The sequence below is a fragment of the Dermochelys coriacea genome, chromosome 24 (genome assembly GCF_009764565.3).
Source record: "Dermochelys coriacea isolate rDerCor1 chromosome 24, rDerCor1.pri.v4, whole genome shotgun sequence".
Taxonomy (NCBI): domain Eukaryota; kingdom Metazoa; phylum Chordata; order Testudines; family Dermochelyidae; genus Dermochelys; species Dermochelys coriacea.
In genome coordinates this window covers 14,350,747-14,370,842 of record NC_050091.1, presented here as the reverse complement: position 1 = coordinate 14,370,842, position 20,096 = coordinate 14,350,747, and the positions used below count along the sequence as shown (strand labels likewise).

At 56.8% G+C, this 20,096-nt stretch overlaps 1 protein-coding gene and 1 long non-coding RNA gene across 3 annotated transcripts in view; one reads left to right on the top strand and one right to left on the bottom strand.

Moving 5' to 3' along the window:
• Positions 1–15,355, top strand: part of LOC122457361 (sialoadhesin-like) — a 53,688-nt gene extending 38,333 nt beyond the window's left edge. For both annotated transcript variants that reach the window (XM_043501947.1, XM_043501948.1), the window contains 4 exons: positions 11,154–11,419; positions 13,604–13,699; positions 14,084–14,123; positions 15,278–15,355. In XM_043501947.1, coding sequence (XP_043357882.1) covers positions 11,154–11,419; positions 13,604–13,699; positions 14,084–14,086 — 365 coding nt within the window. In that variant the 3' untranslated portion in view covers positions 14,087–14,123; positions 15,278–15,355. The remainder of the gene's footprint in view (positions 1–11,153; positions 11,420–13,603; positions 13,700–14,083; positions 14,124–15,277) is intronic.
• LOC122457364 lies at positions 1,503–19,554 on the bottom strand. The gene is made up of 3 exons (XR_006276868.1): positions 19,543–19,554; positions 13,894–13,909; positions 1,503–3,055 (listed from the first exon to the last, which is right to left on the bottom strand). It is a non-coding gene; the product is annotated as an uncharacterized LOC122457364 (long non-coding RNA).
• Between the last annotated feature and the right edge of the window lie 542 nt (positions 19,555–20,096).

Sequence of the window (20,096 nt, the reverse complement as noted above, 5' to 3'; positions counted from 1 at the left end):
GACAGACCCTCGCTGTGATTCTGTCTGTGCCCACCTGGGGGGGACGTGGGCGCGGGGCCAAAGAAGGACCCCTCTGAATGGCACGGGGCTGAGGTTACAGGTAGGATGGTATATTCCACCCCACTCCTGTGCCCAGGCCACGATCACCCCCTATTGTCTGTGCCCTGGCACTTTGGGGCGCAGTTCTGCAGTGGAGGGGCTCTCCTCTGACAGTCAGGGCTGGCGCCGATGCCCCAGCTGGCACTAGGGGGCGCTGTGCTTTGGGGGTGGGGTGGGAGCTCTCCCCTGGCAGTCAGGGCTGGACCCGATGCCCCAGACAGGTGCTAGGGGGTGCTGTGCTGCAGGGTGGAGACTCTCCCTGGCAGTCAGGTCTGGCTCCTATGCCCAGGGGCTGCGTTAGGGATGCTGTGTTTAGGGGAGCAGGGTCGGGGCTCTCCCTGCAGGTCAGAGCTGGCGCCGATGCTCCAGAGCAGCACTGGGGGGGCTGTGCTGCAGAGTGGGGGCTCTTCCTGGCAGTCAGGTCTGGGGTTAAGATCTCGAGGCGGGAGATGGGACAGGTGTCAGACCCGGAGTTCAATGGACTGACGGAACAATGTGCCAGGAAGAAGCCGTGGGCAGCAGGTTTCCTTGGGATCCCCAGGGAGGCAGGAGGACAATTTCCCCATCTCCGCTCCTGCATGAACCCGGCCTTTGGAAGCGACACCCTGCAGAGGGGGGCCCGGTCGGCTGATTATCTCCCCCTGGAGACTGGAGATGATTATGTGCTGCTCATCTCGGGGGGCAAACCCCAGTTCTGGGGCGTGCAGGATGGACCCCTCCCGCAGCCTGAGGGGGGCAGCTGGAGGGGGAACCTCTGGGGAGCTTTGGAGCACACAGGGTGGTTCTTGGATTCCTTCAGGGGTGTTTCCTCTGCAATGCTCGCACCGTGAGGCTCACGCTGCTTGTGAAGAAGAGCTGGGGGCCAACTTACCTGCGGCCGTTCCACTGGCTGGGGGAGGCCGTCTGGCTGGCTGGGGATGTCCCAGAGTTGGCAGGCAGCTGCGCAGCCGGCAATAATCCCTGGGAGGAGGGAGAGAGACACTTATCTTGGCCCAAGATGGCTGGGAAGTGGGTGTCGCAGAGGGACCAAGGAGGGGGATACAGAGGCAGGGCCCTGCCTTTCTCATAGCAGTCTCCCCTGGCCGTCAGGGCTGGCTCAGTACCCCGGGCAGCGCTAGGGTGTCCTGGGCTGCAGGGGTCGGGGTGGGGTCGCTAGGGGGCGCTGTGCTGCAGGGGGGCAGGGGGGGCGCTAGGGGGTGCTGTGCTGTAGGGGGGCGGGGGGGCGTTAGGGGGCGCTATGGTGGGAGCAGGGTGGGGGCGCTAGGGGGCGCTGTGCTGTGGGGGGGAGGGTGGGGGCATTAGGGGGCACTATGGTGGGGGCGGGGTGGGGGCGCTAGGGGGCGCTGTGCTGTGGGGGGAAGGGGGGGCATTAGGGGGCACTATGGTGGGGGCAGGATGGGGGCACTGGGGGCGCTGTGTTGCGGAGGGAGCAGGGTGGGGACGCTAGGGGGCGCTGTGTGGCGGGCGCAGGGCAGGAATAGTCGATGCCGGTTCTCACACCCTGAGGCTGCTCTCCCAGGTCCTCCCCCCACCTTGGTTTGCTCAAAGCCCAGAGGAAGTGGCAGCGTCTCTGACACAAAAATACTCCGGCCGAGGCCCAGCCAGTGGCCCTTGATGCGGGAGAAACAGCTGCTCTGGTGCCCTGCACTGCTCAGCAGCGGGGGAGAGGCGTTCTCAGGGCTCTTCGTCCCCCCGTCCCCCAAGTGGGAAATCAAATGCAAGGAGCAGCCGGGGCCTTTGACTCTGGATTGCACCATGCCCGGCCTGTGGTCATGCACAAAACCTGACAGCAGGCATGCCTCTGGGTTCCCGCTGTGCTGCTGGGAAACTGAGGCACGGCGGTGAATCGGAGCCCCTTATACACAAGTGGGCTCAGAGTTCTGGGCTCTTCTGTTACTCTAACCACTAGACTCCACTCCCCACCTGGAGCCACGGATAGAACCCAGGAGTCCTGGCTCCCAGCCCCTACACCCTCATGGAATAGAGGCATCCGGTCTTAGCTCCCGGATGGGGTTGAGGTTGGGGTGAGAGTCTTCCTCTAGCGACCTTCTGTGTGTGTATGTGAAAGTGTCACCCCTCTTTTTCCTTCGGGGTCTGTGTCCCCTAGAGACTAAAGGCCCCCCCAGTTTCTATAGGCCGTGTCTAGTTCTCTTTGTTCTCGTTAGCACTGACACACAACCAGTAGCCGGTGGTGCAGACACACGTTGGAGCCAGATGTGCCGCTGCAGCATTTTTGCGATTTAAAGTTAATCTTCCGGCTGATTGTTTGTAACATTGCCCCTTGGTGCCTCTTTGCCCAGCATCTCAGGGCATTGGGGTTTTCTTCGCTCACTTACTTCTGTCAGCGTTTCTTAGCTCCGAGGCCCAAAACAGCGAAGCTAAAACCTTGCAGGCCTTGGCTGACAGGCCTTGCGTTTCAGCCTTCCTGCCTTAGCTCTCAAACAGGCGCTTATTCCTTCGAAATCCTGATTGGTTGTAGACCTCCATAGTCCAGTCCCTTAACTCTACTGAGCAGACAGTGATTGTATGGGACGTGACATGTTAATGAATCATAACCTCACAATCAGCTAAAATCACTGGCTACACCCCGGTATTCCCCTAGGTCTCCCACCAGCCCCCCAAATCACCACCCCCCTGCTCCATCCCCATCCCTGTTCCCATCCGCCCAGCCTGGCTCTTACCCTCCGCAGCCCCCTCCTGCCGCCAGCCTCTGCCGAGCGGGTAACGAGCCCCCACATTAACGAGGACGATGAGGAGCAGGATGGCAGCCACGAGATCGGGGCTCAGACGGCTGCCTTCTCAACACGTAAATCCTGCCCGGCTTCTGGCAGCCACACGTCCCCAGCGATGGGTCGCAGGGCAGCAGCCTGGCAGTGGAGGGTAAAACCGTCGCCTTCCCTTAGTGCTGCCTTCCCTGCCGGCCACAAAACCTCGACCCTTGGCACGTTGGGGGCAACTGAGGGTGCCTGAGGTTAGACAGTGACGGGGACTCAGGTCCGACAACACAGCCTAGGAGTTCTGACCCACAAGTCCCCCCCGCTCTAACCACTCCCCCCGTCCCCCTAGAGCTGGGGAGAGAACCCAGGTGTCCTGGGTCCCAGCTCTAACCACTTGGATTTCAGAGCAAGGCAGAAAGGGGGTGTATGTGTGTGTGTGTGTGTGTGTGTGTCCCTGCATTTACCTGGGGTGTGCTGGATGGAACCTGGTTACCAGAGACATTGAGCTGTTGTACCAGGTCACTCGTCCAGCTGTCAGTCCTGCCATCTCCCGCTGCATGGAACCGGAAGCCGTAGGTGCCCTGATCGCCGGGGCGCAGCCCCGCCACCCGCAGGGAGCAGTTGTGCTGCAGGTCCCCCAGATAGCGGGCGCGCCCCTTGTAGGCAGCGTGGACATGAGCCTCCACCGAGCGATAGATGGTTTGATCCCTGTCCCGTGTCCAGGTCACGGCACTGACCGTCCACCCTGCGGGGTGGGTGAAGGAGCAGGGGATGGTCACACACGATCCGGCCCATCCAGCAAGGGGCCCTGGTGCGAATGTCACGTTCCACTCCTGGGCGTAGGCGCCTGCCGTGGACAGGAATCGGGGATCAGACTGGCACCCGGCCCCTGAGAGTTGGGGAAATCGCCCCAGCGAGGACCCAGCCACTCAGGGTCAGGTTCAAGGCCAGATGCCCCCTAGGCTTGAACTGGAGCCTCTGGTACGAGTGGCTGGGATTTCTCTGCAATGGAACCCGGTTCTGAGTGTGCTCCTGGCAGTGTAAATGCACTCCCAGGCTGGGGAAATGGTGGATGGCAGCGCGTTGCGTCTGTGTGAAATATTCACTGTTCAGGAGGCAAAAGGCAGGAACCAAGGCCATCTCCGTCCAGCCGGCCTGGGAGGGGAAAGGGGCCGGGAATGATTCACCTCCAGCATTTCTGGGTGACAGCTCGTCTGCGCCGGGCGATGTCGTCCAACTGCAGGATCAGCTGAGTGATCAGATATTTTAGACCTTGGGCCCTTTGTAAAGGAATTTCCTAACCAGAAGGGAGTAAGGCTTGGAGACTGGCCCGATGGATCCATTTCATTTCCATTCCCCTGTGCTTTGCGGGCCGTGTATTCAAGGCTCACCCCTTGGAGGTGCAATGCAGCCACCTCTGGGGATGTGTAACGTGGAGGACAGTAATGTGGAGGATGTTTTCAGGGCAGGACCAGAGGAAGGTTCCTGTGTGGAGCTGACACATGCAGGGAGATTCAGGGTGGGGGAAGGGAACAAACTGCATTGGGATGCAGCAGGGGGACGTCCTGACCCTTTGGGATAGAGCCTTGTCAGGGAAGGGTGCCCAGCTGTTAAGTATTTCAACCAGCAGTGAAATGCAGCTTGCTCTGGGGTGGGACACGGCAGCCGTGTAATAGTGCAGGATGATGTTGCCCCACCATGTTCGGTCCCTGTATCTTACACCACGAGCTCGTCAGACAGGGACTGGCTCTCACGCCATGTTTGGGAAGCACCCTGTATATTGACAGGGCTAGCTCAAGCTGCTGTGGGCTAGTGGCTAGAACAGACTGAAACCCAGGACTGTGGGTTCTCCTCCGATAAGTGCCATGCCCCTGCTGTACGATGATGAGCCACTCACTTCCCTGGTCTGTGCTTCAGTTTTTCCTCCCATCTATTGTCTATTTTAATTGCCAGTTCTTTGAGGCAGGGGCTGTCTCTGGCTGTCTGTCTGGGCAGTGCCTGGCACAACGGGGCCCTGATCTTAGCTGGGGCAGAGACTGTCTCTCGCTGTGTCTGGGCAGCGCCTGGCTCAGCAGGCCCCGAATTCAGCTGGGGCCCCTCCCATAAGAAACTACAAGAATTGCTGTAAACCTTGATTTCATTCTGCCAGCAAGCCTTTTGGAATAACAAAAAGGAATGACTTTCTGAGGCCGGGATCCTGTTTCCCACATGCATTACAATTAGGACCTGTTATAAAGTTTAGTTTGTAAAAGACAGAATTTTGTATTGTCTCTATGGTAAATAGATTAGAGAAATGTTGAGGGCCTGAAGCCCCAATGTGAATGGTTTTAGTTCTAAGATTTAGCAAGGCTTAATTTACAATGTATTCTGTATACCTTTCAGAGTAGCTGTGAGAGACTGTTTGTGTGAATGAGGAATGCATGCAACAGGAAAAGATAAGGTGTGAAAGCCATCACAAATGTCCAGATGGTCAAGAAAAAGTGAGAGACTTGAAAACAGCAGGAGACAATCCAAAAATATCCATTGTAGCCATGCTAAACATGTTAGCAGCATTGACGACCTCAGAAGTGAGGCAGGCACCCCCGAAGGCGAGACAACAAATAAATGATAACAGCAGAAAACCCCAAGATTAACACCACTTAAGGACTAATGATTACAGGATGACGTTGCAAAATGCATGGACTCAAATGGGACTTTACAACTATAAAGATGGGGTGTTTTGCCCTTGGACTCTGGGTTCAGTCCTACAAAGCCTCGGAGCATCAGATCGCATCCGACAGAGCCCTGCTCCTCACTCGTGTTCAATCTAACTGGCCATTACATTGACTTGAGCTACAAACAGACAGGAAATGCATCCGATGAAGTGAGCTGTAGCTCACGAAAGCTTATGCTCAAATAAATTTGTTAGTCTCTAAGGTGCCACAAGTACTCCTTTTCTTTTTGCGAATACAGACTAACATGGCTGCTACTATGAAACATAGCAGAGATGATGAGCTTTGTAGCTGCAAAGTGTTTTTTCAGAAATAGTTCATAGTCCAATGTCCAAATCTCACATTCAGGGCGTACCAACATAACTGGGACCTCAATCTTGCGACTCAAACTTCCCCTAAAGAAGCTTAGGCAGATCTGAGATGACAGAATCAGGACCAAGGATGTTTTATACAATTTCATGTCCTCTTTGACAAGTTGTCCAGCCCTGGTATGGGGCCATATCCCCAGAGCTTCCTCCCTGCAGACACTATCTCCCTGTAGCTCTCCCCAGACTCAGTCCTTACTCAGCATCACAGTGTGACAGGGAGCCCAGGTTGGTAAGCAAGAGGGCTCAGTGGTACCCCCGTTCCATGTTGCATCCCAGGGAACCTGTCACAATGGCCGGGAGTCAGGACTCCTGGGTTCTATTCTTGGTTCTGCTCCTTTGCCCATGAGGATAGGGACCCTCTTCTCGCTCCGAGGGCTGAGCAGCTCCTCACACACTTTGAGATCCCAGCTGGCCAGTGCTAGAACAGGACCAAGTCTCATCCCTTCACCAGGGTCTCTCAGCACGGGTGTCGTGGTTCTTCTAACTCTGACCCAGCGGGCCAATCTGGCCTGTGGCTGGGGAGTCTCTGCGGCTGGATGGCGTTAAAAGGAACAGGCACCACCACACACACCCCGTTGTAACCAGCGCTGGGGCTGAGCTTTCACAATTTCCAGAGAAAGAGGAAATTTGTCTGCGGCAGCCAGACAACAAAGTGAAAGGCTCCCGCTGAAAAAATGGTGCGTGGAGCCAGAACCCCCAAGTCCTGACTCGCAGCCCCCTGCTCTACCCACTAGACCTCACGCCCCTCCCCCAGCTGGGGATAAAAACCAGAAGTCCTGATTCTCAGTCACTGTAACCACTGGACCTTATTGCTACCAAACCAGCAAGTACGTTGCCTTTAAAGGCAGGGGAATACATGATCACAGTTCCCTTTCCTCCCCTGAGCCACCAGCCACTCATGGCGCCTGGGCTGATGAAGATGATTCCTCCTTACCTGCCCCCAACCTCCCTGCTCTCCCGCTAGTGTCAGCGGTGGGATCAGACCGGAGACCCAGCCACTAACCCAGGCCCAGAGCCCAGGTAGGAGACGTTTTTCCTTGTTTTGGGGCAAAAAGCCAGAGTTGGGGAGAATGATTCTTCGCATCTCTAAAGGACTGAAAGGAGATTAAACGGTGACTGGCCCAGTATTGTATGGTCCATGACAGATCTAGGAGTAGAACCTGGGGCTCTGTGTCCCACCGGTGTGCTCCAGCCACTGGGCCACACTGTCACTAGGGGGGGCATTGAAAATACACTGGGTGCTTCCCAAACACAGCGTGACAGCCAGTCGCTGCCTGACGAGCTCACGGTGTAACATATGGGGATTGAACACGTCTGGGCAACATTATGCAACTCTGTTAAACAGCTGCCGTGCCCTACCCCAGAGCAGGCAGCATTTCACTGTTCGTGAAGGTGTCACTGAAGGTGTTTGAGATCTTTTGGGGGAGACCATGCTAGACTGATCAACTGTTCAGAGAGGGAGCATCATGTTTGGGACAGAACTGGGCTCTGGGAACCAGGACTCCTGGGTTCTCTCTCAGCTCTAGGAGCAGGGTGGGGGCTAGTGGGTTAAAGGAGGGGCAGCTGGGAGCCAGGACTCCTGGGTTCTAGTTCCAGCTCTGAAAAAGGAAATTTATTTGCAGGCACACCCAGGCCCTCAGACCCTTGCTGGCCAGTTGCACCATGACTCAGAGCGAACATTCTCGAAGCAGCTGGGTAACATCAGACACTGGCTCTGCCCAGGCTGTGGTCACAGATACACACACAGACGAGCCCCCAATAAACAATCCAGCTATCGGAGAGGAAATAGCAGAGGAAGCGCTAGGGGGTGTAGAGCTGCAGGACAGGGCGGGGGGCTCTGTAGGGGGCTCTCCCCTTGCAGTCAGGGCTGATCTCTGCAACTGGGGCTTTGCTGCTCCCCACTGAAACACTGAACCCTGACCCTGGCCCCTTGTGCCTGTGCTACCCTTTCCCAACATGGCTCTTTCCCAAGGGGTCAGAATGTCCCCCTGGGGTCCCTGCCACACCCCAAAGCGGTTTGTTCCATTCCACCCCCCCGACTCTCCCTGAACATGTCGGCTCCACTTAGGAACCGTCCTCCAGTCCTGCCCTAAAAATGCCCTCTGTGTTGCTGTGAGCTGCCAAAGAGCCACTCGCCACTCCCCAGAGGTGGCTGCATTTCACCCGAGGCCGTAAGCCCAGCACACATGGCACACTAGGCACACAGGGATAGAAATGCAACCAGTCCTTGCTCCGCCAGGCCAATCTCTGGGCTTTACTCCCTTCTGGTTAGGAAGTTCTTTTACAAAGGGCTCTAGGTGTAAAATACCTGATGATGCAGTCAATCCCATGGCTGGACCCCATTGCCCAGCGCAGACGAGCTGTCACCCAGAAATGCTGCAGGTGAATCATTCCCGGCCCCTTTCCCCTCCCAGGCCGGCTGAGTGCTCTGCGCTGGACGGAGATGGCCTTGGTGCTGATCCCTGCCTTTTGCCTCCTGAGCAGTGAGTAATTCACACAGACGCGACACGCTGTCAGCCAGGGGACAGGTGGGGAGCGTTTCCCCAGCCCTGGGAGTGCGTCTACACTGCCAGGAGGGTGCTCGGAACCGGGTTCCATCGCAGGGAAGTCCCAGCCACTCGCGCCAGCGGCTCCATTTCAAGCCTAGGGGGCGTCTGGCCTTGAACCTGACCCCAAGCGGCTGGGTCCTCGCTGCTGGTTTCACCCCGGTGGAGAACACGCCTGGCTCTCATGGCAGAGTCAGCCTGGTCTAGCCCTGGCCATCCTGGGCTGAGCAGCGAGGGCCTCAGCCACTCTCGTACCCCGGGCTGCCGTTTTCTCTGCGCCACGTCCTGCCTCAGGGCTTCTGGCTGCCGCAGCGAGTCGGGGCGTCTCCTGGGCCGGCCTGGAGAGCTCTGCTCCCTGCCCTGCCCATCTGCCCAGCTCCGGCCCAGCTGCCCCTGCCCACGTCCGCCCCTGACTCCTTGATCAAGGGAAGTGCCTGACCTAAAGTTGCCAACCCTCCAGGATTTCCCTGGAGTGTTGAGGAATTAAAGATTAATCTTTAATTAAAGATTGTCATGTGATGAAACCTCCAGGAATAGCTCCAACCAAAGTTGGCAACCCTAACCTGACCCCTTGCCAGTGCAGCTCCTCCTGCAATCAGGGCCTCTGGCCCAAGGGCCAGACACCAGCTATTGGCGGGCGGGGGAGCTGAACTGAGCGAGGATGAGGGGTGCACTGAGGGGTGATATGGGGACCTAAATTGAGGGGAGATGGGGAGGTGAACTGAGGGTGGCTGGATTGAAGGGGGTGGCCAGATCAGATCTTCGCCCACCGGTTTCTGTCTGTTGGTTGGTTGGTTTTTAGCAGCCTGGGGGAATCATGCGGGATTTGCGGGATCTAAGGTTTCTGTGGCTGGGAGGGTGATGAAAATGCCAAAAACAAAGCAGGGCACTTTGGGCTCTACTCTGAGACCAGATGTGTGGTGCCCCCAACTGGCGGCTGCGCCCCTCTGGGCAGACCCAGTGCTCCCCATGTCTCAGGTGAACTTTGGCTGCTATTCCCCATGGCCACAAGCCCACATTGCCCCAGCCAGCTGAGCGCCCAGGCTGGGCCGTGCCCGCACCCTGGGGGCTGATCCCCACTCTGCAGCCAGGCTGCAGCCCCTGGGAGCACTGCCAGGCCCAGGGCCCCAGCAGGGTTCAATGGCTACAGACCCCTCCTCTCCTCACAGATCATGAGTGCCAGCCCACCCTGGGGCGCCGAATGGAACCGGGACCCTCCCTCACCTGCTTTGTGGGGGCTGCCTGCCCTCATGGCCCCTCCTGGTACAACCGAGATGGCGCGTGGCGGAGCTCAGGGGAAACCTCGGGCAGGCTGGGGCGACCGAGCTGCGAATATCCCCGTCCCAGCTGGACCCCGGTGCAGCGCTGAGATGCCAGGTGGATGGATACAGGGATGAGTGTGACTGACGAATCCCAGCCCCTGGGGACCGGTGAGCTCTGCTTCTACACATGGCATGGCGAGAGCGGGGGGGGGCGGACAAGGAGGCCTGGGTTCTATCCCTGACATGGGGGGAGGAGGGACTACTGGTTGGAGTTGGGAATCAGGATTTCTGGCTTCCATCCCCAGTTCTGGGAGGGGGGTGGTCTAATGTGCTAAAGTGGGGGAGACTTGGTGCAGGACTCCTGGGTTCTTTCCCCAGCTCAAAAACTCTCACCTGGCTTTACCAAATATTCTGGCCCTGTGGCACTGGACGGGGAGGGACCTGCCTCTTTGTTCAGTCCTGGGGCCCTGCTGACAAAGTCTCTCCCGACTTTCACCCTCAGTCACCCCCAACATGCCCTGGGTCGATGTTTCGTGGCCGGCAGGGAAGGCAAGCGCTAAGGGAAGGCGACGGTTTTACCCTGCGCTGCCAGGCTGCTGCCCTGCGGCCCATCATCGGGTACGTCTGGTCCCGCGGGGACGTGTGGCTGCCAGGAGCCGGGCAGGATTTACTTGTTGACAAGGCAGCCATCTCCGACGGAGGGAGCTACACATGTCAGGTCTGGGTCTCCGGCCCCACCTGGGGGTATCTGAGCCTCTCTGTGAGGGCTGGTGAGAGCCTCCTCCCTCGCAGCCCCCGATTCTCCCCACACAGCATCCTACAGCAGCCCCACGTGCGCCCACCTTGTCGCCCCTGCTTCACCCCACCCCACCCATTTTATGAGCTCCAGCCTCATATTCCGCCCCCTCCTCCTAATAACCAGGTTTGCTCAACCCAGTGCTGCTGGCTCTTGGCTGGGCCCCCCTGCTCCTCTGCATCGCTCCTGTGGCTGGGCCCAGCAGAGACAAATTCAGTTTGTGTCCCCCCCCCACCTGCCCCGTGGCCCCATTCCACCCTGAGCTAGGCCCTGTCCCCTCCCACCTTCCCAGGTGTCCAGCCGCCTCTGTGCCAGGCCCTGCCCCTCCATCTGCCTTGTGTCCCCAGACTCCTCTGGGACAGTCTCTTCCCCCACCCACCCCCGCAGCTGCCCCAGAACCCCATCCCTATATGGGCCAGGCCCTGTACCACCCCTCACCTGCTCCAGGCCCCCAGCTTGCTCTGGGCCAGACCCTCTCCCCCGCAATTGCCTTGAGCCCCCTTATCCCTATGCCGCCCTCCCTGTTCTCACCCCCTGGAGCCACATGGGCCAGGACCTGCCCCTCACCCCATGCCCTGGATACCTTCCCCCTCTGGGCCACATCCTCCCACTCTGTCGCTCTCCGTTCACACCCCGTGTCTCCATCTCGCCCCCCAGATGCCCCCACAGGTGTCCGTATTAAGGCAGTGCCAGGCATCAGCCCGCAGGAAGGGGAATCGGTGACGCTAACGTGCAGTTACACCAGCAGCCTCCCCACCCCCAACTCCTACACCTGGTACCGGGGTGGCCAGCAGCTGGAGGGATCCCGGCAGGAAATGGTGTTGAAGAGCACCACGGCGGAGCAGGCTGGGGAGTATCGCTGCCAGGCCGACAATGGGATCGGCCAGTCCCTGTCCCCCTGCATCAACATCACCATCACTGTACCGTGTAAGTGGCGGGGACGTGAGAAAAGAGACCTCCGGGGTGGGGGAGGTGCTGGGGTTGTGCCTTTGTGCCGTAGGCCCAGCGGGAGACGGTCATTGTGGCGATCGCGGTGGATCACGAGCTCCCCAGGAGCTCCCCGTGAGGTGGTGGCCAGCAGAACTCGCGCCATCTGGGGTGCATGAACAGGGCAATCTGGAATCGAGCAGAGAGGGGATTTTACCTCTGGATCTTGCCCTGATGCAACCACGTCTGGGGTCCTGTGCCCAGTTCTGGGGCCCGCACTCCCAGGAGGTGCTGATCAGCTGGGGAGGGGACAGAGAAGAGCCTTGAAAATGTATCAGGGACTGGAAAACCTGCCCTAGGGTGAGAAACTCCAGGAGCTCCGTCTGTTTAGCTGAACCAAGGGAAGGGGAAGGGGTGACATGAGCCGTGTCTGGAAGATCCTATGCGGAGAAGAGAACGTTGATAATGGGCCCAGCGGCTGAGGAGACAGAGATCCAGGGGCTGGAAGCTGAAGCTAGACAAATTCAGACTGGCAATAAGGTGCAAATGTTGAACAGGGAGGAGAATTTGCCATTGAAACAATGATCTCAGGACACGGTGGATTCTCCTTCCCGGGGAATGTTTAAATCACGCTGGGATGTTTTGCTAAAGTATTTGCTCTCGTTCAAATGGGAATGAATTCAGGGGAGTCCTGAGGCCTGTGTCACTTCTGGCCTTAGATTTTATGGATCATCCTTCCCTAGGCCCATCACTGCCTTTGCCCGAGGTCTTGGGAGGCTGGCTGTGATTCCTCCAGGCCTTTAATCAAACAGGCAGGGGCTGGACTACATCTCCCATGATGCACCATAGCCAGGGATTCCAATGAAATGCCTCACCCTGCACCAAGAGGGGAGCAGGTGGTGCATCGTAGGGGATGTAGTTCAGCCAGACAGCCCGGCCGACAGAGGAGACTGAGAACGTGAGGCACAGGAACTGCAAGTCCCATGATGCATCACACCGAAGGACTCCTATGACATACATGGAATGATGGGATTTTGTGAGATCTTGGTTTTCATTTAAAAAAACCCAAAATTTCTAGTAGAGCTGGCCATGAAATGGGTTTTTTTCCCCCAAGTGGCAAATCTCCAATTTTCATAGACATGTCAAAAACAGAAATATTTCAGTTGGAAATGGCCTGATGGGAGTTGTAGTTTGAGTGCCTTGTGCTTCCATTCTCTTCTGTAGGTCAGGATCTCTAGCTGGGCATGATGCACCTTGGCGTAGCATTCCTATGCTGCACGCCCTTCCCTCACCAAGAGAGGCGCTGGTGGTGCATTATGAGAGATGTAGTCCAGACAGAGACCTTGGCCTGTAGTGGAGAATGAGGATACAAAGCTTTGAAACTACATCTCCCATGATGCACCTTGGCTGTGGATTCCTATGAGGCACCCTCCTATCACCAAGAGGGGAGATAGTGGTGCATCGTGGGAAACGTCATCCAGCTGGGCAGCACATCCTATAGAGGAGGCTGGGGGTGCTGAGATGGGAGGGCTTCACATCTGAGCATCAGGACTGCTGACTCCGAAGCCATGGGTTCAAATCCTGCCAGATTCATTTTGCTCCTGCGGCAGATCAGTGGAACCGGCTGAGGTTGATGCAGCGTGGGAAGGATACAATCCCATGCTATAGCTGCCAAGACTCAGCCTTTGCCCCAGTGATTTGCTCTCAATTCCCTTTCGGCCAGTTGTTGTGTTCAGTCCTACGTCCTTCCACCATCCTAGAGGAGTCCGCACCTTAGCGCTGGGGGAGCTGCCCCACCCAGAAGTGTCTGCATCTCAGCACCGGGTGAGCCATCCCCATATAGTGCCACTGAGTGGCTGTTACCCAGCTGCTCTGCCCCACCCCACCTCAGAGGTGGCTGGATCTCAGCCCTGGCTGAGCCTTCGCCATATGGCTATTACCCTGCTCCCTTTTCCCAGAGGCAGCTGGATCTCAGTGCTGAGTGAGCCACTCCCGTGCGGCGTTGCTGTGCGGTTGTTTCCCAGCTGCCCTGCCCCAGAAGTGGCTGCATCTTAGCACCACGTGTAATGATCCAGCCCCATGCAGCCTCACTGTGGGGTTGTTACCCAGCTGCCATCCATCAGCAAATGGGGTTCAAAAATCTGCTGCAGGATTGATCCAATAACCCTCCTGTCCAGTCACCCTCCTGTGCGGGTTCCCGCGTACATCCTAGGACCTACAGTTCTGTTTGTCCTGTTGCTGCTGGTGGGGCTGATCGGCGCCATAGCTTGGAGGTATTTGCGCTTGCTTTGCAAATGGGTGATATCCACATCTCGGGTCGTCTGGCAATCCCCAGCGCCTCCTCCCTGGCCTTTGCGGGAGAACCCCACGCAATCCGGGAGTGAGAATTGCAGAGCCAGTTCGGATGCACCGAAACCCAGTTCGGGGGAGGTGATTGAATGGTGGTGGTTGGGTCCCACACAGATACCTGACCCCGAAGGGGCCTGGGAAGGGCTGGGTGGCCTCCTGGTTAAACGGCGGGGCTGGTGGTCAGGAGAGCAGGGGTCAAGCCCAGGCAGGAGGTTCTATTTTGTGGGAGCCTTTGTCCTGTTCCTTCCCCTCCTGAACCGAAGCAGATGCTGTTTTGCCTCTGAGCTGTTGGTCTCCTTTATTTGTAGTAAGAGGTGGAGCAAACGCCAGGGACTGAGCAGCGATCCGGTAAGTGCATCTATGGGGCTGGGAGCCAGGACTCCTGGGTTCTATCACCAGCTCTGTTGCTGACTCACTGCATGACTTTAGATGAACTCTGTCCCTCAGTTTACCCCTCCAGAAAACAGATTATAAAATCCCCCTCCTTGTCCCCTTCCCGTCCCCTCCCCCGAGCAGCACAGAAGGTCTTTCCAATCCCCTGGGTAGTTTATTGGGGGGGGGGGCACTTACGTGCATTTTCCTTTGTTATTAAACATCACCCAGAGCAGTGGCTCGCGGCCTCACTTCTGCCTGCCTTGCAGGACCAGCCAGGCCCGGAGGAGACCCCGATGTCTGAACGCATCTATGAGAACACCCAGCACTATGGGCAAGCCAGCCCACCTGGCCCCAACCGGGCCCCCCAGGTAACAGCCGGGCCTGCCTGTGAGCTACCGTGCAGGGGTTGGGTGTGGGGCGGCGCCCACATGTTAGGAGAACATGGCCAAGGGTGAGCTTGATACGCCTCCTGCTGGGGAGTAGGTCGACATGTGTGTGTGAGTGTGTGTGTCCCTGGCGCCCCCGCTAGAGGGATGAGCCCTGTTTGGGGCAGGGACTGGATTCAAGCCAGCACTCCCCAGACAGGGGTCCACAACCAGGGGTCCACAACCCCGTCCCCTGCCGGGAGTGGGGTCAGCACCGCAGTCAGGAACTGGGGTTGGGACCAGGGCTGGAGCTGCAGCTGGGGCAAAGCGGGGCTGGCTGGTGCTCCATCCCTGCCCCACATGGGGACTGGCCCGGCTGCACTGCCCCGAAAGTTCCTCCATGCCCTCCTAGAGTGGTGTGCCCCACAGTTTGGAGACCGCTGCTCTAGAAGGGAAAGGCCCCTTCCCTGCCCCCCTCCTTCCTGAGCAAGCCAGTCCCCCACTCTGGGGCTGGACTGGAGCCAGTGTCCCCTAGAGCGGAAAGGCCCCATTTCCTATTCCCCAAATCCATAACTCATGTCTGGTCTGGGGTGCTTTAGCCCAGGAGTCCACCCCCAGCCACTGACCCACAGGGATTCTACACTGTTGAGCGACACAGCCTGACCAATCCCCAGCCACAGCACTGCAGCCGACCCAACACTGGCACCCCAAATGCCCTCAGGCCATCCCCAGGCCCCCTAACGTTCTCTCTTTCCACGGCAGCGCTCCCACCGAGGTGTGCCCGGGCTCTCCGGATGGCAGCGGGGAATCCCACATCTACAGTCACCCCATGAACATTGGCAAAGTACTGCAGGTGAGAGACTCATTTCTCTGTGTATACATGGCCCGGGTCTCTGAGGTTCTGTCCCTGGCTCCGGGAGTAGAGTGGGATCCAGTGGTTAGGGCAGGGGAGCTGGGACCGTGGACTCCTGATTTCTATCCCCAGCTCTGGGAGGGGAATGGGATCTAGTGATTAGAGCGGGGAGCTGGGAGCCAGGACATCTGGGTTCTATCCCTGGCTCTGGGAGGGGAGTGGGGTCTAGTGGTTAGAGAGGGGGCTGGGAGCCAGGACTCCTGGGCTCTATCCCAGGTCTGCCGCCTGTGAGATCAGCTCCCAGTGGCAGTGAGATCAGGCTGGGCTGGATGCTCTGGGTCAGGGTGAGCACAGCTGCTGGGTAGGGGAGGGGGTATCCCTCAGCAGCTGGATTGCACAGAGGTGGGCGGGAGGCTGAGTTATGGGGTTGGGGGTGACATGAAGAGAAGAGCGCCCTGGAGCGCGGGCTCTGTATCGCCTGGGGCAGTGGGACAAGCTCTGGGCAGCTGGCGTTTGCAGCAATATTTCATCCACTGGCTGGGACAGGGAATGGGGTCTGGGGCCTTTCCCCTGTAGGGGGCACCAGGTCTGATCCAACTGCTGGTGACTAAGTAACAGATTAACTTGAGCTGATGGAGTTGCTCCATTAAATGGCAGGAGTAGCAGAGCTGTTATCCCCAAGGTGGAGCTAAAGGAGTTGCTCCTTTAGCCAGCAGCAGTGGTAGGGCTGTTATCCTCCCAGTTTATTTCCAATTACGGAGGTGACGCCCTCAACCTGTGTGTTTTGTGTCGATATAAGGGGTCTCCAGAATGCCCGACGTAATGATCATCAAGGCTAAAATTGTGGGGGGGAGGAGTTGTTTTTAGGAGACAGTGTTGCCTAGTGGATAGTGCACTGGCATGCGACACAGGACGTCTGGGTTCTCTTCCTGGCTCTTCCACCTGCTGGGTGACCTTGGCTAAGTCACTTCCCTGTCTGGTGCTTCCGTTTCCCCAGCCATGCTTTGAGCTGTGCTGATGTAAAGCTCCCAGTCAGATCCGGGTGTTGTCATTATTATTCTTTACCCTAGAGTGACCCGGACAAGGTCAACTACTCGGCCATCCAGCTGCAGCCTCTCACCTGGCGAGCGGAGCCTGCCACCGACCTCACCTGTGAATACGCTGTTATTAAGTGCTAGGATCCAGCTGTGGCTCACCTGGCACTTCCCCCTATGGCCGCCAGCCAGCTGTACATGCTTGCTCCTAGTGCCGGCTTCTCAGCTAGGGATCCCGCGAGGCAGTTGAGGGGCAATGAGGAGACATGAGACAAACAGATTTCCAAGGCCAGAAGGGGCCAGTTTGATCGGCTGGCCTGACCTGGGCCAGAGCCGACCCCCCACATTCAGAGGCGACCTCCAGTGTAATCCTGCATCCGGCTGCGCGACCCCCCAGTTCCAGACGCACAGAGATCACTTGGGGAGGGGTCAGAGAAGAGCCAGGAGAATGACTCAAGGACTGGAAGACAGGCCTAAGTCAGTTTATCCAGCGTCACACAGAGAAGGCTGAGGGATGACTCAGTCCCCTCTAGAAAAATTTGGTGAGAGTGGACCCCTCGATCTAGTAGGCCAAGATCCAGCGGGCGGGAAGCTGAAGCTAGACAAATTCAGACTGGAAATAAGGTGGGAATTTATAACAGGGAGGGGAATTATCCCTGGGAACAATCTACCCAGGGCGGAGGCAGGTTCTCCGTCAGGGATGCCACTTATCCGGTTTTCACCCGGAGAGTCTGGGTTTTGGCTTGTGTGTCCAGGTGCCATGTGACAATCCTGATGTCCGATTTTTTTGATCTGGGGGGAAAGAGGTGAAGCAGGGGCGGAGCCTTGAGGGAAGAGGCGGAGCAGGGGCGTGGCTTTTGGGGAAGAGACAGGGCAGGGCGGGGCCTCGGGGAGAAGAGGTGGAGCAGGGATGAGGCCTGGGGGCAGAGGCTGAGAAGGGGGCGGGGCCCACAGGGAAGAGGCGGAGCACAGGGCGGGGCCTCGAGGGAAGAGGCAATGCAGGGGGTGAGGCTTTGGGGGTCCAGTTACCAGCCATTAGAAAGGTGGAAACCTTGTTCTCCACTGGTGGCAATTCTGCCGTCGAGATGGGATGTTTTGCTTAAAGGGTGGCTTTAGTTCAGCCAGTGATGAATTCAGGGCAGCCCCATGGCCTGGGCGACACACGAGGCCAGGCTGGATGATCTCCCCGCCCCCGTCTGAGCTCAGAATCTGGGAATTAGGCTCCAAATTAAGAGGTTTGCCAGATCTGGATTCTTAGAGGTGGCCCCGTAAATGGGGCATTCAAGGGGGTGGCACAGGGATCGGAGGGTGGAGGGAGGCACTAAGGCACAGCTCCTGGAAGGCGTTTCGGTGCCTAACTCCCCTGGGGCTTCAGTCCCACGGAAGGGCTGTTTCTGTCACTTCCCATTGACTCAATAGACATTCCAGGCTTCAGCGTGACGCAGACACAGCAGGGCTCTGCTGGACTCACCCTATAAAGCTTTAGCACTAAAACACAAAACGTCGACTGTCTTCTTGTAGCCGCGTGGCCCCAGGCTGTAAGAGAGACATGGTGGGTGGTTGAATCTATTTTTTTGGACCAACTAGTTTTGGTGGAAGGGCCTCACTTTGAAATGTCTCTGTCGGTCTGGAGAAGGAAACCAGGGGAATCCAGGCCTGGGTGGGACAGACTCTCTCGGCATGTTTCTCGCATTGCTCAGGAAGTCGATGTCGCTGTTCTGTTTGGCTCCTTCCTTTGCCACATTGAGAAGTTTCCATTTTCAATGGGAAAGTTCTGAGGCCATGGTGAAGTGTGACACCTCGTCCCTTTCACCCATGGGGCCAGTAAAAGATCTTACCTCCCTTGGCCTCATCTCACTTAAACACAAACCAGCAACAACAAACCTCAGTCCCTGGAAAAATCATGGAGCAGGTCCTCAAAGAATCAATCCTGAAGCACTTAGAGGAGAGGAAAGTGATCAGGAACAGTCAGCATGGATTCACCAAGGGAAGGTCATGCCTGACTAATCTAATCGCCTTTTATGATGAGATTACTGGTTCTGTGGATGAAGGGAAAGCAGTGGATGTATTGTTTCTTGACTTTAGCAAAGCTTTTGACACGGTCTCCCACAGCATTCTTGTCAGCAAGTTAAGGAAGTATGGGCTGGATGAATGCACTATAAGGTGGGTAGAAAGCTGGCTAGATTGTCGGGCTCAACGGGTAGTGATCAATGGCTCCATGTCTAGTTGGCAGCCGGTGTCAAGTGGAGTGCCCCAGGGGTCGGTCCTGGGGCCCGTTTTGTTCAATATCTTCATAAATGATCTGGAGGATGGTGTGGATTGCACTCTCAGCAAATTTGCGGATGATACTAAACTGGGAGGAGTGGTAGATACGCTGGAGGGGAGGGATAGGATACAGAAGGACCTAGACAAATTGGAAGATTGGACCAAAAGAAATCTAATGAGGTTCAATAAGGATAAGTGCAGGGTCCTGCACTTAGGATGGAAGAATCCAATGCACCGCTACAGACTAGGGACCGAATGGCTCGGCAGCAGTTCTGTGGAAAAGGACCTAGGGGTGACAGTTGACGAGAAGCTGGATATGAGTCAGCAGTGTGCCCTTGTTGCCAAGAAGGCCAATGGCATTTTGGGATGTATAAGTAGGGGCATAGCGAGCAGATCGAGGGACGTGATCGTTCCCCTCTATTCGACACTGGTGAGGCCTCATCTGGAGTACTGTGTCCAGTTTTGGGCCCCACACTACAAGAAGGATGTGGATAAATTGGAAAGAGTACAGCGAAGGGCAACAAAAATGATTAGGGGTCTAGAGCACATGACTTACGAGGAGAGGCTGAGGGAGCTGGGATTGTTTAGTCTGCAGAAGAGAAGAATGAGGGGGGATTTGATAGCTGCTTTCAACTACCTGAAAGGGGGTTTCAAAGAGGATGGCTCTAGACTGTTCTCAATGGTAGCAGATGACAGAACGAGGAGTAATGGTCTCAAGTTGCAATGGGGGAGGTTTAGATTGGATATTAGGAAAAACTTTTTCACTAAGAGGGTGGTGAAACACTGGAATGCGTTACCTAGGGAGGTGGTAGAATCTCCTTCCTTAGAGGTTTTTAAGGTCAGGCTTGACAAAGCCCTGGCTAGGATGATTTAACTGGGACTTGGTCCTGCTTTGAGCAGGGGGTTGGACTAGATGACCTTCTGGGGTCCCTTCCAACCCTGATATTCTATGATTCTATGAACATCATGTGTTGAAATCTACAAAGTAAATAGCCTTCAGTCAAACTGTAGCTGTAGTTTTCGATGATTATTGATGGAAATGGTTTGTTCGGGCGGGTGGGATACGGTGAAATCGCTGTTTACCACCATTGAGCGATGAAAAAAAATTGAATACTTCCCAGCCTACATGTATTTATGCCATGCCAAGCATCAGTGAGAGACCAGCCTTATAGAATCATAGAATATCAGGGTTGGAAGGGACCTCAGGAGGTCATCTAGTCCAACCCCCTGCTCAAAGCAGGACCAATCCCCAATTTTTGCCCCAGATCCCTAAATAGTCCCCTCAAGGATTGAACTCACAACCCTGGGTTTAGCAAGCCAATGCTCAAACCACTGAGCTATCCCTCCACCCTTATTCTAAGCTAATGCACCGATTTCCTTATGGCAGGTTCTAGGCCCAATTGCCTCACCTCTTACTGAACAGGTGTTC